Source organism: Phyllopteryx taeniolatus, unplaced genomic scaffold (genome assembly GCF_024500385.1).
Source record: "Phyllopteryx taeniolatus isolate TA_2022b unplaced genomic scaffold, UOR_Ptae_1.2 contig_24, whole genome shotgun sequence".
Lineage (NCBI taxonomy): Eukaryota > Metazoa > Chordata > Actinopteri > Syngnathiformes > Syngnathidae > Phyllopteryx > Phyllopteryx taeniolatus.
This window is the reverse complement of record NW_026903162.1, coordinates 770658-787445: the sequence shown is the minus strand read 5'-3', so window position 1 is coordinate 787445 and position 16788 is coordinate 770658. Positions and strand designations below refer to the sequence as shown.

The following is a 16788-nucleotide window of genomic DNA, read 5'->3' as shown; positions in this document are numbered from 1 at the left end:
AGCTCCTCTAACGTGTTAAGATTGTCATATTGTCTGGGGCTTTCTGAAAGTTCCACCATGATTGCGCGATGCGTTTGCAGTAGCTGTACATGGTACGCAACTGAATTGTTAGTATTGAAAAATTAAATAGCGTTCGCAAATTATGGTGTGGGGTTTTATAATGTAACTTTAAATGTGTTTGAGAATGGGATTGCCAAATTCAATAAATTAATTTATTTAGCTTTGAGAAATAAATTAAATTCAGTTATGATTAGTTAAACAAATCGACTTGACTGTGTGTGATGACTATCGCTGTAAATCAATTAAATTTGTGAATACAATTGCCCGTAGCTAAAGTTCATGACCATAGAACTTTAGCTCAATCAAATAAGTTTTAACTTTGGTAATGACGTTAAATGTACTTATAATTAGGCTTGTGACTTAATTGCTTGTAAGACTGACAATAATGTCTTAGACAGAGGGGAAAAGGCAAAACAAACCCCAAAAAATTCTAACAAATATTTTTAAAAAATGTAAATAAAAAACGAAAAAAACAATTTTATTTAAAAAAATCCACCCAATAATGTTGTTCAGACAAAAAATCTAATCGGGGTTTTCCTTTTTGTTACAAATAAAAATAAAAAACCCAAAGTGATTTAAATTAAACAAGTAATTAATTAATAGCGCCACTCAGAAAATAATTGTGATTATTATTAACGCGTGGCAGTGTGTGTATTCTCTCTCCGGGCACTCCAGTTTCCTCACACATCCCAAAGACATCGGTGGTAGGTTAATTGACGACTCTAAATTGCCCGTAGGTGTGAATGTGAGTGCGAATGGTTATTTGTTTATCTGTGCCCTGCGATTGGCTGGCAACCAGTTCGGGGTGTACCCCGCCTCCTGCCCCATGATAGCTGGGATAGGATCCAGCATTCCCTCGACCCTTGTGAGGATAAGCGGCTCAGAAAATGGATGGATGAATGGAGGGTGGCAGTGTTTAACTCAAGTTATGTTGTGTAAGGAACGTCTGAGAACAGGAGGTGGTCTTATTGCATTAGCAATGTTGCGCCTTTTGTTGGTAAAGCTTGTTGTAATCGTTACGTTGTAAATCTCAAAACTGGTTAAAAATACCACGCAACAAAGCTTTAAAACATGATCACGGCGTCAGCGTTTAAAAAAACGAGCGAAAACGGAGGCTTTTAACTTAAATAAGACACTCGATCGTGGGTGAATGCTTAGCGGCTAGTTAGCCGAGGTCGCGAGAGCCGGTTGGTTGCTAGGTAACGTGTGACGCAAGGTTGCACGGCGCTCATGGCGCAGCGCTCGTTGAAAATCAGCGCACAACGAAAGCTTAAACCAGCAGGGAAAGCACTCGGCGGTGCTGTAGGCAAGCTGAAGTTTATTATTTCAAAAGCCACGACAAAAGAATGAACACAATGTCTCAATGTGTGTTCGTTAACAGCTTCCTAGCGGCTGACCAGCTAAGAGCTTCCCGGTAGTCTACCGGAAGTTGTGTAATGGCATGAACGTCCGAGAGGGGGCCCTCGAGGACAAACCGAAGCATATACAATGGTTCAAAGCCATGAAGGAGGGAACCAAATTGGCGACGTCACATCTTCCCAAACGAAGACAGCGAATCACAAAGCCTTAAGCCTAGCAATAGAATATATTGCATTAGAAAAAATATCAGCGGAACGAAAAAAAACAATTACATATATACGTAGATAGCTGGTCACCAATCCTGAACATGCTAAATTTAGATTATTGATTCTTTTGCCTGGGTAGTGTGCCATCTGACGATAACAAAACTATTTTGTAAGTGTAAAAGTAAACTTTTGACTTCGGTATTCTTTGTTGTCGAGGTTACTGTTGTTTTATTATTATTCTCTTTGTCACTTGCTTTATTTCTTATTCATTTATGTACTTGTTTTTTTGTGTTTTTTTTTCTCACATTTGAGACTGATTTGCATGGTGAAAGGACACATACATGGAGTGGGGATCTTCTCTTCTTGACCCTGTGTTTGCAGTTCTGGCATCTGTGGGGGGGCGGGACTTTCTTCACTCCTTTCCGATCTCGGGGGTGGGTGGGACCACTGGATTGACCTCCCGCAGAGCATTGATGGTGTGATGGTTGACTCGCCCATATTCCGTGGGTGCTAGGGCGGTGCCAGCTGGCGCCCGCCTTGGTTCCGAGCTCTGTTTACTGTGTGTGTGTGGGGGGGGGGGGGCTGTCACTCCTCAGGCCTGGGTGGGGCAGCCCTCTTTGTCTGTTGTTGTCCTGCCTGATGGGCCTGACCTGCAGGAGCCATGCCTCTTAATCACTCACCTAGCACACACTCACACCAGTCACTGTAAATGTTTTTCTCACTAGTAACTTCTGGGCACACATACATATCCACGGGCTCCTGGGGGACTGGTATGGGGTCGGGAGGGTGCGGGTGTTGGACCAGGTTTCAGTTCGTCAGTGCTGTTTCCCAGGATTTTAATGCATCACACACACTCATCCCTACTGCTTTTAATGCACCACATACACGCATCTCTGGGGGACGGTGGGTCTTGGGTGGGGGGGATTTGGATTTTATGCAGCAGTGCCTGGGAGCCCTGCCACCTTCTGCCATCCGCGTTCCGTTGAGTGGGTCTACCCACCTTGTGGTGGGTTGGGGTTCCCTGGCTATACGCCAGGTTCTTCAGCAAGGTCAACGAGCGAGCGAGTCCGAGGACAAACGGGGCTCCGGCCTTTTATGCACAGTAGAGAGGGGGAGTGGCCCCGGGGACCAAAAGGGAGATGGACTGCGCCTCTTCGTATTACTTTTTCCATCCTAGGATTATTTGTGGTTTTAAGCCAGTGGGAATCAAAGATTAATTATTGGATCTAAGATAAGGAAACCGATTTCCAGCTTTGGACTGTCACACATACACCCATTTTTGTGTTTCAATTTTTATGTGGTGGCTGAGAACACTGTAATATATGTGATGTGGCATTTGTGTTATGTGGGATGAAACATCTCATCAAAAAAATTCAGTGCTGCAATATATGCAAATTACCTTTGTTTTATCTCAAGTGCCATCAGGGTCACTTTGAAACAGATTTTTCCACTGAGCACACCAGTTGGTTTTCTCACTCATCTTTGCACTGGCGTAAGCATTGACCTGAACACTGGCCTAATAGTGTAACCTGCGCCGCCTTTCAAATAGAAGAGGTCAGAGACAAAATTGTGGCAAGGTACAGATCTATTTTGTAAGTGTAAAAGTAAACTTTTGACTTCGGTATTCTTTGTTGTCGAGGTTACTGTTGTTTTATTATTATTCTCTTTGTCACTTGCTTTATTTCTTATTCATTTATGTACTTGTTTTTTTGTGTTTTTTTCTCACATTTGAGACTGATTTGCATGGTGAAAGGACACATACATGGAGTGGGGATCTTCTCTTCTTGACCCTGTGTTTGCAGTTCTGGCATCTGTGGGGGGGCGGGACTTTCTTCACTCCTTTCCGATCTCGGGGGTGGGTGGGACCACTGGATTGACCTCCCGCAGAGCATTGATGGTGTGATGGTTGACTCGCCCATATTCCGTGGGTGCTAGGGCGGTGCCAGCTGGCGCCCGCCTTGGTTCCGAGCTCTGTTTACTGTGTGTGTGTGGGGGGGGCTGTCACTCCTCAGGCCTGGGTGGGGCAGCCCTCTTTGTCTGTTGTTGTCCTGCCTGATGGGCCTGACCTGCAGGAGCCATGCCTCTTAATCACTCACCTAGCACACACTCACACCACTCACTGTAAATGTTTTTCTCACTAGTAACTTCTGGGCACACATACATATCCACGGGCTCCTGGGGGACTGGTATGGGGTCGGGAGGGTGCGGGTGTTGGACCAGGTTTCAGTTCGTCAGTGCTGTTTCCCAGGATTTTAATGCATCACACACACTCATCCCTACTGCTTTTAATGCACCACATACACGCATCTCTGGGGGACGGTGGGTCTTGGGTGGGGGGGATTTTGATTTTATGCAGCAGTGCCTGGCAGCCCTGCCACCTTCTGCCATCCGCGTTCCGTTGAGTGGGTCTACCCACCTTGTGGTGGGTTGGGGTTCCCTGGCTATACGCCAGGTTCTTCAGCAAGGTCAACGAGCGAGCGAGTCCGAGGACAAACGGGGCTCCGGCCTTTTATGCACAGTAGAGAGGGGGAGTGGCCCCGGGGACCAAAAGGGAGATGGACTGCGCCTCTTCGTATTACTTTTTCCATCCTAGGATTATTTGTGGTTTTAAGCCAGTGGGAATCAAAGATTCATTATTGGATCTAAGATAAGGAAACCGATTTCCAGCTTTGGACTGTCACACATACACCCATTTTTGTGTTTCAATTTTTATGTGGTGGCTGAGAACACTGTAATATATGTGATGTGGCATTTGTGTTATGTGGGATGAAACATCTCATCAAAAAAATTCAGTGCTGCAATATATGCAAATTACCTTTGTTTTATCTCAAGTGCCATCAGGGTCACTTTGAAACAGATTTTTCCACTGAGCACACCAGTTGGTTTTCTCACTCATCTTTGCACTGACGTAAGCATTGACCTGAACACTGGCCTAATAGTGTAACCTGCGCCGCCTTTCAAATAGAAGAGGTCAGAGACAAAATTGTGGCAAGGTACAGATCTATTTTGTAAGTGTAAAAGTAAACTCTTCCGGGGGATCCCGAGGCATTCCCAGATCAGCCGAAAGACGTAGTCTCTCCAGCGTGTCCTGGGTCGTCCAGGAGGCATCCGAATCAGATGCCCCAGCCACCTCATCTGTCTCCTCTCAATGTGGAGGAGCAGTGGCTCTACTCTGAGATCCTCCCGGATGACCGAGCTTCTCACCCTTTCTCTGAGTACGGGAAAGCTGGAGAGGATGGTCCGTCAGGAAGTCGGATCTCAGATCCAGGAGGAGCATTGTGGTTTTCGTCCTGGCCGTGGAACAGTGGACCAGCTCTACACCCTTGGCAGGGTACTCGAGGGTGCATTGGAGTTCGCCCAACCAGTCTACATGTGTTTTGTGGACTTGGAGAAGGCGTTTGACCGTGTCCCTCAGGGAGTCCTGTGGGGGGTGCTTTGGGAGTATGGGGTACCGAACCCCCTGATAGGGGCTGTTCTGTCCCTATATGACCGGTGTCAGAGTTTGGTCCGCATATCCGGCAGTAAGTCGGACTTGTTCCCGTTGAGGGTTGGACTCCGCCAAGGCTGCCCTTTGTCACCGATTCTGTTCATAACTTTTATGGACAGAATTTCAAGGCGCAGCCGAGGCATCGATGGGGTCCGGTTTGGTTGCTTCAGTATTGCATCTCTGCTTTTTGCAGATGATGTGGTTCTGTTGGCTTCATCAAGCCGTGATCTCCTACTCTCACTGGAGTAGTTCACAGCCGAGTGTGAAGCAGCTGGGATGAGAATCAGCACCTCCAAGTTAATTTCACTTGACATTTTGATTGGTAACACATTTTTTGCCAGCCAGATGTCAATCAGTTTTTTGGTTTTTTTTACCTCCTCTGCTCAAATTTGAAGCTGTCATTGACGATTGCAGTGTTATATTGAATTTCCTTCATCTCAAAATGAATTTCCCTCCCTCCAGGTTCTGTCAGAGACTTCATCCTCGAAAGTGGGGAGTTATCGCCTCTTCTCGTTTTGCTCTCGTCAGTCGCCTGACATTAAACAAAGTGGGTTAGGTAAGTATAACAAAACTTTAAGATGCATGCATTTAGATGACGATGACGATTATGTGCCATAGTGCTGCAAAAGAGGAATTGCCACTCGTTTGATCAGTTATATTTTGGTTGTTGTCTTTTGTTGTATGCCGTCTCTTTGGAAATCTTTGCTTGAGATAACAGACCAAAACAGTAGTTCTCAAATAAATTGGGCCACAATTATTACACTGCCTTCAGTCACACTATGCCTCGAAGAGGTGTGAGCCCTCCCCTTAGACAAATTAAAATGGCTGTGGCCTCCCTGCTTCCCAAACATTCTGAGCCAAATACCCATACTAAAGTAATCAAATTTTTCAACATATCACAGTGGGTCTAACGCCAAAATAATTAATCACTGTGCCGCCTGCACAATTATAGTTTTTATATTAGCGTCTCTTTTAATATCACAGTTTAAAAATGCATATCTAATGTTTCTAGTTGCTGCACCTCCCCTGAAGCTCTCGAACTGTTTTATGCTGCCTTAGAGCTTTCCATCTTACTCCTTATGAGATGTCACTTTATCGTTCAAGGCTTTCAAAATTGAAATCACAGTTTGCACTCGGCTGTACATTTTGGGTTGGTGGGGAGCTTGTGGTGATGCCAGACAAACTATTGGACAAACAATTCTGGTATCAGTCAACAACCCTTTGCAAATCCTCAGATATACACTCATTTTCAGCAGTCCTGCAGGAAGACCCTGTAACTGGAAGTCACCTCGATTCCTCATTTTGAAGACAGTGTATTGTTACGAGAACATTCAACGGTGGTTGTCTCAGCCTTGTGCAAGAAGCACAGAGATGGAGGGACACATTAGTTCGGGTTGCGTGGGATTCTCTGGTTCTGTCTGCATGGTTATCTTTTTCTTTAGTTCTTTCTGTGTCTTTTCTCTCTTTCTGTCGCTCTTTGATTAGTAATTTGAGTAACAGCATGTTATGTGTAGTGGTGACTAACCCCCCGCCCCCCTCGCAGGCTCTCAGTATGCCGGGCTGTTCAGCACCACTGTCCTAGGTGGGTCCTCTAGTGCCCCTAACCTGCAGGACTACGCACGCGCACACCGCAAAAAATTCTCCACCAGCAGTCTGTCCTACAAAGACGGTATGTGTTTGAGACACTGCACAGCAGAAGAAACAAGTGAAAATACCCACTTTCATTTGACAATTAAATACAACATTCAGAATGAGGCCCTGTGGAGAATGTGGCCGTGTATACAGATATACATGTTTAATTTAAAAAAGATTACAGTTCTTGCAATCTTGAAATTCTTCAGCTCAAAGAAAATATGGTACGTTAAGAATGAGTATTGTTCGTGCCCATACATCAATAATTCAATGTTGACAGTTCTGTTTTAGTCACTGCATATTAAACTCCATATCCATTTTAGTCACACAAATGTGTTTTTCCCCATCATTCTTTCTCCACACCAGTTTGATTAGCATGTTTCATTTCAGTAGTTCATATACATGCTACTTCAGGCCCTGTTCAAAACTCTCAGGATATGTAGAACAACGTGTGGCAATTTCAACAACTGCGTCCTCTAATTTAATTTTCAGGTGTAGCCTAAGATCGTTATTGTACTTCGGATAGCAGTAATCTGGTTTATTTCCCAGAAGTACATTGTGGCTTTTGGTACATTGTGTTTTAACTGCAACACTACTTTTGCAGTGACTGTTTAATTTTCTAAAATCATATTTGGCTGGTTTACACCTAGTAAATACTAGTTGTAGTAGTGTAGTGCTCTTGGTTTCTCCCCACTATCAAATAGTGATCAATCAGTAGTATTTTATATGGTCATAGAATCTGGTATGACTTTGTGGGCCTGCATGTATGGAGGAAAAACATTTTCATCATTTTTGTTCATTACCTGCCTCATACTCTCAAAATCACAATATATCGTTTTTATTTCTCACCTCGATCCTGGCTGCACTGACTTTCTACATGTCTGTTTAGTGTTCAGTAATACTGGCACTTAAACTTGAGAATCAGTCCATATTCCGATAAGTGCAATCGAAACTACTTGCAATGAAAACAATGTTTGTGTTTTTCTCTATATAGAGAAATCATACATTTACTGTATATTGGCGTCATCATAATGTGATTTTCTGTATTTTAGCACAACAGGTAAAAATACTTTCCATTTATTTTTTTAATCAGTGCGATTTCTTAATGTATAGACTGATAAAACTCAGGGCTCGTTGATGCGTTTGAACACCTCTGTGCTTCCATGGTTGCATAGCTGACATTGAAGTCTGTCATATGTTCATGTAGCTTTCAGTGTTGTATCATATAAATGTTCTTCTCTTCACTGCTGCCATCCTTATAGCTCTCTTTTTGTTCATCTTTGACATCCATCTTGTTGCGTCTCATTTTGAGAATTAATGGGCACATTTTTGTCTCGGTCCAGTCAGTGTCATTTTTTTATTTTTATTTTTTCCCTCCATGCTAAATCCAATAAACGTAGTGAAGGGCCACTAAATTTAATCATATTTTCATCCTCATACTTTGAACTGAGTGATCATAGTGACCGCTGTTCAAGTTAATAATTGAGTAATGAAGCAGGATGCAAATATGAAGGAAGGATAGTAGACCCAAATTAAGTTCTTAATCTAAAAGGTTTTATCCATATTAGTGTATTTACTAGAGAACAGCGTATGATAATATATGATCAACAACTTACTGTGGATCCTAGTAACATTAGTGAATTTTTGTTTCCTCAGAATTGTTGTCTATGCCAGCAGTAAAGCGATTTTCTGTGTCGTTTGCAAAGCATCCGACTAATGGTACGTCTGCTTCTTTCAAGTATACTATCACCTCGCCTTCCTTTGTCTTGCATGTCCTCAAACTTTTGTTTCTTATTTTACCTCGGCTTTTTTTTTCCACATGGCCCTCCAACATTTTAGTTTTTTCTTTTTCCAGATTATTGACAATCTTTCTCATTTTGTTGTTCTCACTTTTCTAACATTGACATTCTCTTTCTAACCAGGGTTCCCACTAATTCATAATTCATTGTTCAAGATGATTATAATTTTTTTACACATGGACATGTTGTTTCATATTGTACTGTATTTATTCAATATTCTTGAACTGGCTACATTCCATATGCAGAAAAACATTCACTGCTGTAAAATATACAATTGCCATTTTGAGAGATGCAACAATTCCCTGACTGGTAAAATGACTTTCTCAATGTACACAATCGATGGACAGACGTCTGTCAAGCAATATATTTAGCAATATCTTATGGCAAAATATGAGCAACTTCTGTGTTGTTTTCCAGCTCAGTTGCGCTACATTACTTTTATGTTGCTTCAAGTCACTGGTTTTGTCTGAAATCTAGCCTCAGTCGACTACTCCTTCCATGAAAGGTGTATAGTTGGACAGCATGTTGTGATGCTCCAGTCGTTCACTGTCACTGCGATCAACTTCTGATTTTACACTTCCCTTCTGTACAGCCAACTACAAAGAGAATGTGTTTTGTTTAAAGTCTTTGCATTCCAGTCAAACTGCATCGATTTTGTTTAAAATAAATTGGTTGGCGACCAGTTCAGGTTGTAACTCGCCCGAATATAGCCTCTAGCACGCCCGCAACCCTGAGGATAAGCGGTAAAGAAAATGGATGGATGGATAATACAGTGGAACCTCTGTTTCACATGACGGCACTTCAGACTACAAAGTTTAAAGAAACTTTAGAGGCAAATTTTTTTTTTTTTAAATGTTGCTCAACGTCTTAGGGATGTCCCCGATCCAATTTTTTCACTTCCGATCACATACCGATATTGCAGCCTTGAATTTTGTCCAATATCGGTCCGATACAATATCAGCAATAATCAAACATATTTAATTTATTTTATGGATGGAATGTTAGAAAAGGCTTGATGAAGAGAACAGTAATTAGGCTTTACACGATCAGGATTTTTGGGGCCGCTCACTGATCAAGTTTAAAAAAACACATTGATTACTTTTTGGTAGACCAAGTTATTACCTCAGATTTCTAATTGTAAATATCAAGAAATATCGATCTCTGATCATGGCCCCCTCACAATATCGCTTAACCAAGATGGTCTGCATTCTACATGAAGTAACTTTAAAAATAAGAATGTACTATAATTGAACAAAAATACATATTTAAATTGAAACATAACCACTGCTTAACTTAAACATAAGCAAATTCTACCTTTGAATAGATTATATAAAAAATTAATTTGAAAACCATGAAAAATAATCTCATCCATCCATCCATTTTCTACACTGCTTATCCTCACTAGGGTCGCGGGTATACTGCAGCCTATCCCAGCTAACTGCGGGCAGGAGGCGGGGTGCAGCCTGAACTGGTGGCCAGCCAATCGCAGGGAACATATAAACAAAGAACCATTTGCACTCACATTCACACCTACGGGCAATTTAGAGTTTTCAGTTAACCTATCATGCATGTTTTTGGGATGTGGGAAGAAACTGGAGTATCCGGAAAAACCCATGCAGGAACGGGGAGAACATGCAAACTCCACACAGGCGAGGCTGGATTTGAAACATGTACTCAGAACTGTGAGGCAGATGTGCTGACCACCGTTCCGCCCGTATAATCATATACAGTATAATATATGATGATTTACCACCCTACTGAGGATAACCGGTATGAAAAATGGATGGCTGGATTATATACAGTGGGTACCGAAAGTATTCAGACCCTCTTCAATTTTTCACTCTGATATATTGCAGCCATTTGCTAAAATCATTTATGTTCTTTCTTTTTTTCATCATCATATACACACAGCAACCCATATTGGAATTGTTGAAATTTTTGCAGCTTAATTAAAAAAAAGAAAGTGAAATATCACACAGCCGTAAGTATTCAGACCCTTTGCTCTGTATTTCGTAGAAGCACCCTTTTGAGCTAATACAGCCACGAGTCTTCTAGGGAGTGATGCAAGAAGTTTTTCACACCTACATTTGGGGATCCTCTGCCATTCCTCCTTGGAGATCCGCCAAGTCTGAGGTCCTGAGCACTCTGGAGAAGGTTTTCATCCAAGATATCCCTGTACTTGGCCGCATTCATCTTTCCATCTTTCCTTCTAACCAGTCATCCTGTCCCTGCAGCTGAAAAACACCCCCACAGCATGATGCTGCCACCACCATGCTTCACTGTTGGGACTGTATTGGACAGGTGATGAGCAGTGCCTGGTTTTCTCCACACATCCCAATTAGAATTAAGGCCAAAAAGTTCTATCTTGATCTCATCAGACCAGATAATCTTATTTCTCACCATCTTGGAGTCCTTCAGGTGTTTACATGCGGGCTTTCGCTGAGGAGAGGCTTCTGGCGGGCCACTCTGCCATAAAGCCCCAACTGGTAGAGGGCTGCAGTTATGGTTGACTTTCTAGAACTTTCTCCCATCTCCCGACTGCATCTCTGGAGCTCAGCCACAATGATCTTTGGGTTCTTCTTTACCACTCTCACCAAGGCTCTTCTCCCCTGATTGCTCAGTTTGGCCGGTCGGCCAGCTCTAGGAAGGGTTCTGGTCATCCCAAACGTCTTACATTTGAGGATTATGGAGGCCACTATGCTCTTGGGAACCTTAAGTGCAGCAGAAATTTTTTTGTAACCTTTGCCAGATCTGTGCCTTTCCACAATTCTGTCTCTGAGCTCTTCAGGCAGTTCCTTAGACCTCATGATTCTCATTTGCTCTGACATGCACTGTGAGCTGAAATTTCTTATATAGACAGGGTGTGGCTTTCCTAATCAAGTCCAATCTGTATAATCAAATACAGCTGGACTCCAATGAAGGTGTAGAACCATCTCAAGAATGATCAGAAGAAATTGACATCACATTAAATATCTGTGTGACAGCAAATTGACATCAGTTAAATATAAGTGTGACAGCAAAGGGTCTGAATACTTATGGCTGTGTGATATTTCAGTTTTTCTTTTTAAATAAATCTGCAAACATTTCAACAATTCCGTTTTTTTCCGTGAATATGGGGTGCTGTGTGTACATTAATGAGGAAGAAAATGAAGAAATTATTTCAGCAAATGGCTGCAATATAACAAAGAGTGAAAATTTTAAAAGGGTCTGAATACTTTCTGGATCCTGTGTGTGTGTGTATGTGTGTGTGTGTGTGTGCGCGTGTGCGTGCGTTTGCGCGTGCACGGTGGCCGGACTGGTTAGAGCGTCAGCCTCACAGTTCTGAGGAGTGGGGTTCAATCCCCAGCCCCGCCTGTGTGGAGTTTGCATGTTCTCCCCGTGCCTGCGTGGGTTTTCTCCGGGCACTCCGGTTTCCTCCTACATCCCAAAAACATGCATGAATTGAAGACTCTAAATTGCCCGTAGGTGTGAATGTGAGTGCGAATGGTTGTTTGTTTGTATGTGCCCTGCGATTGGCTGGCAACCAGTTCAGGGTGTACCCCGCCTCCTGCCCGATAGCTGGGAGAGGCTCCAGTACGCCCGTGACCCTAGTGAGGAGAAGCGGCTCAGAAAATGTATTAGAATCAGAATTGTGCAAAAGATGCAGAGTCCTCTAGCACTTAGAGCAGTTCGAATAACGAATATTGCAATAGTCCGGTGCAATGACCATTGTGCAAAGGGCGCTGAGACTTCAAGGTGTATATGCAGTTTAAAGTCACGAGTAGCGCGATAATCTGGGACAATGTTGATTGTGCAAATGTTGCAGATACTCCACAATCAGTGTGCAAATGGAGCAGATGCTGCTATGGCATGGGTGGCCAGTATTGGTCAACAACAGATATGCAAATAGTGCAGTGTGGCGAGACTACTACAGTGATATATATATAGGCGGCACGGTGGCCGACTGGTTAGAGCGTCTCCCTCACAGTTCTGAGGACTGGGGTTCAATCCCTGGCCCCGCCTGTGTGGAGTTTGCGTGTTCTCCACGTGCCTGCGTGGGTTTTCTCCGGGCACTCCGGTTTCCTCCCACATCCCAAAAATATGCATGGTAGGTTAATTGACAGCTCTAAATTGCCCGTAGGTGTGAATGTGAGTGCACATGGTTGTTTGTTTATATGTGCCCTGCAATTGGCTAGCAACCAGTTCAGGGTGTAACCTGCCTAATGCCCGATGATAGCTGGGATAGTTTCCAGCACGCCCGCGACCCTTGTGAGGAGAAGCAGCTCAGAAAATGGATGGATGGATGGAGATATATATATATAATTGGGGGGCACAGTCAGTAAGTCAGTGCAAACTGTAGGCCGGTCCCAAGCCCGGATAAATGCAGAGGGTTGCGTCAGGAAGGGCATCCACCTTAAAATTTTGCCAAACAAATATCAGCGTTCTTCCAAAGAATTCCATACCGGATCGGTTGTGGCCCGGGTTAACAACGTCCGCCACCGGCACCGTCAACCTGCAGGGCGCCGTTGGAAATTCAGCTACTGTGGGTCGAAGAAGAAGAGGTGGAAAGCGGGTTCTTCGGCAGAAAGAGAAGTGGAAAGCACAGAGCCTAGAACTGAATGTGGGGACTTTGAATGTTGGGACTATGACAGGAAAATCTCGGGAGTTGGTTGACATGATGATTAGTAGAAAGGTTGATATATTGTGTGTCCAGGAGACCAGGTGGAAAGGCAGTAAGGCTAGAAGTTTAGGAGCAGGGTTTAAATTATTTGAGCATGGTGTAGATGGGAAGAGAAATGGAGTTGGGGTTATTTTAAAAGAAGAGTTGGCTCAGAATGTCTTGGCGGTGAAAAGAGTATCAGATCGAGTGATGAGGCTGAAACTTGAAATTGAGGGTGTTATGTGTAATGTGATTAGTGGCTATGCCCCACAGGTAGGATGTGACCTAGAGGTGAAAGATAAATTCTGGAAGGAGCTAGACGAAGTACTTCTGAGCGTCCCAGACAGAGAGAGAGTCGTAATTGGTGCAGATTGTAATGGACATGTTGGTGAAGGAAATAAGGGTGATGGGTAAGTACGGCATCCAAGAAAGGAACTTGGAGGGACAGATGATGTTATACTTTGCAACAAGGATGCAAAAGGCTGTAGTGAACACTTTTTTCCAGAAGAGGCATGAACATAGGGTGACCTACAAGAGCGGAGCTAGAAGCACGCAGGTGGATTACATCTTGTGCAGACGATATAATCTGAAGGAGGTTACCAACTGTAAGGTAGTGGTAGGGGAGAGTGTGGCTAGACAGCATAGGATGGAGGGTGTAAGATGACTGGTGGTGGGGAGGAAGATTGGGAAGACAAAGGCAAAGAAGAGATCCATGTGGTGGAAGCTGAGACAGGACGAGTGTTGTGTAACTTTTCGGGAAGAGGTGAGACAGGCTCTCTGTGGACAGGAGGAGCTCCCAGAAGACTGGATCACTGCAGCCAAGGTGATCAGAGAGGCAGGCAGGAGAATACTTGGTGTATCTTCTGGCAGGAAAGGAGAGAAGGAGACTTGGTGGTGGAACCATACAGTACAGGAAATCATACAAGGAAAAAGGTTAGCTAAGAAGAAGTGGGACACTGAGAGCACCGAGGAGAGGCAAAAGAATACATTGAGATGCGACACAGGGCAAAGGCCAAACAAGAGGCATATGATGACATGTATGGCAGGTTGGACACTAAAGAAGGAGAAAAGGATCTATACAGGCTGGCCAGACAGAGAGATAGAGATGGGAAGGATGTGCAGCAGGTTAGGGTGATTAAGGATAGAGAGAGAAGAGAGAGTAGAAGAGGCAAGTGTGGTGGACCAGGAAGTGGCAATGATTAGTAAGGGGGAAGTTAGAAAGGCATTAAAGAGAATGAAAAATGGAAAGGCAGTTGGTCCTGATGACATTCCTGTGGAGGTATGGGAGCATCTAGGAGAGGTGGCTGTGGAGTTTTTGCCCAGCTTGTTCAATAGAATTCTAGTGCGTGAGAAGATGCCTGAGGAATGGAGGAAAAGTGTACTGGTGCCCATGTTTAAAACAAAGGTGATGTGCAGAGCTGTGGGAACTATAGAGGAATAAAGTTGATGAGCCACACAATGAAGTTATGGGAAAGAGTAGTGGAGGCTAGACTCAGGACAGAAGTGAGTATTTGCGAGCAACAGTATGGTTTCATGCCTAGAAAGAGTACCACAAATGCATTATTTGCCTTGAGGATGTTGATGGAAAAGTACAGAGATGGTCAGAAGGAGCTACATTGTATTTTTGTAGATCTAGAGAAAGCCTATGACAGAGTACCCAGAGAGGAACTGTGGTACTGCATGCGGAAGTCTGGAGTGGCAGAGAAGTATGTTAGAATAATACAGGACATGTACGAGGGCAGCAGAACAGCGGTGAGGTGTGCTGTAAGTGTGACAGACGAATTTAAGGTGGAGGTGGGACTGCATCAGGGATCAGCCCTGAGCCCCTTCCTTTTTGCAGTGGTGATGGATAGGCTGACAGATGAGGTTAGACTGGAATCCCCGTGGACCATGATGTTTGCAGATGACATTGTCATCTGCAGTGAAAGCAGGGAGCAGCTGGAGGAACAGTTAGAAAGATGGAGGCATGCACTGGAAAGAAGACGAATGAAGATTAGCCGAAGTAAGACACAATATATGTGCATGAATGAGAGGGGTGGTGGGGGAAGAGTGAGGCTACAGGGAGAAGAGATAGCAAGGGTGGAAGACTTTAAATACTTGGGGTCAACCGTCCAGAGCAATGGTGAGTGTGGTCAGGAAGTGAAGAAACGGGTCCAAGCAGGTTGGAACGGGTGGAGGAAGGTGTCAGGTGTGTTATGCGACAGAAGAGTCTCTGCTAGGATGAAGGGCAGAGTTTATAAAACAGTGGTGAGGCCAGCCATGATGTACGGATTAGAGACAGTGGCACTGAAGAGACAACAGGAAGCAGAGTTGGAGGTGGCGGAAATTAATATGTTGAGGTTCGCTCTCGGAGTGACCAGGTTGGATAAAATTAGAAATGATCTATCTCATCAGAGGGACAGCCAAGGTTCGATGTTTTGGAGACGAAGTTAGAGAGAGCAGACGTCGATGGTTTGGACACGTCCAGAGGAGAAATAGTGAGTATTTTGGTAGAAGGATGATTAAGATCGAGCTGCCAGGCAAGAGAGCTAGAGGAAGACCAAAGAGAAGGTTGATGGATGTCGTGAGGGAAGACATGATTGCAGTTGGTGTTCAAGAGGAGGATGCAGGTGATAGGCTTACATGGAAAAGGATGACGCGCTGTGGCGACCCCTAACGGGACAAGCCGAAAGGAAAAGAAGAAGAAGATATAGAATAATTGGTAGACCAGCCTCACCGTTCTGAGGACCGGGTTCAAATCCGGCCTCGCCTGTGTGGATGTTGTATGTTCTCCACGTGCCTGTGTGGGGTTTCCCCAGGTAATCCGGTTTCCTCCCACATCCCAAAAACATGCATGGTAGGTTAATTAAAGACTCTAAATTGCCGTAGGTTTGAATGTGAATGCGAATGGTTGTTTGTATATATCTGCCCTGACGACTAGTTCAGGGTGTACCTCACTTCTCCCCCGAAGATAGCTGGGAAAGGCTCCAGCACACCCATGACCCTAGTGAGGATAAGCAGTACGGAAAATGGATGGATGGATGGTGGACCAGCCAGAATGCGTGTCATGTTGTGACCGGCCTCGTGTCAGTGCCAAGTTACTGGTCAGAGTTTTGTGATTTCAAGACCCAATGTTATAAAGCTGACATTTTTGTATTGCACTTTCCTTTATTGGCATGGCGTCTTGAGCTTCTTCTGACTGTCTTGTAAGTTGGATGTTAAATGATGGATATCGCAAAACCAGAGGAATCTCAAATAATTAGGTAAAGAACAATTTTTCCCCATAGGTTACCTAATAATCAACCATTGAATTGAAATTGTTTTGTTTTTTTTAAACGATAAAATGAGTTCCCAACTTCAGATTTGTTCATATGTGGTAGTTCACGTGACGTGGCGATAACATTTCGCGTGACAGGAGATTACTGCTTGTCGCCTACATAAAGTAAATGCCTTAATTCACTTGTTAACATAACTAGAGTTTGCATGTTCTCCCCGTGCTTGCGTGGCTTTTCACCAAGTACTTAGGCATCCTCACACATACCAAAAACATGCCTGCTAGTGCCATAGTTGTGATTGTTAGTGTAAATAGCTGTTTTTCTATGTTTATTGCAGTTGACTGTTGAAAAG

The 16788-nt window shown here is 43.9% G+C and overlaps 1 protein-coding gene across 7 annotated transcripts in view; it reads left to right on the top strand.

Moving 5' to 3' along the window:
• The window catches only part of ppip5k1a (diphosphoinositol pentakisphosphate kinase 1a), a 137242-nt gene that overhangs the window by 100434 nt on the left and 20020 nt on the right, over positions 1–16788 (top strand). For 2 of the 7 annotated variants that reach the window (XM_061765034.1, XM_061765031.1), the window contains exons 24-26: positions 5575–5668; positions 6656–6781; positions 8401–8463. In XM_061765034.1, coding sequence (XP_061621018.1) covers positions 5575–5668; positions 6656–6781; positions 8401–8463 — 283 coding nt within the window. The remainder of the gene's footprint in view (positions 1–5574; positions 5669–6655; positions 6782–8400; positions 8464–16788) is intronic. The other 5 variants (XM_061765036.1, XM_061765033.1, XM_061765037.1 and 2 more) reach the window with 3 other exon arrangements.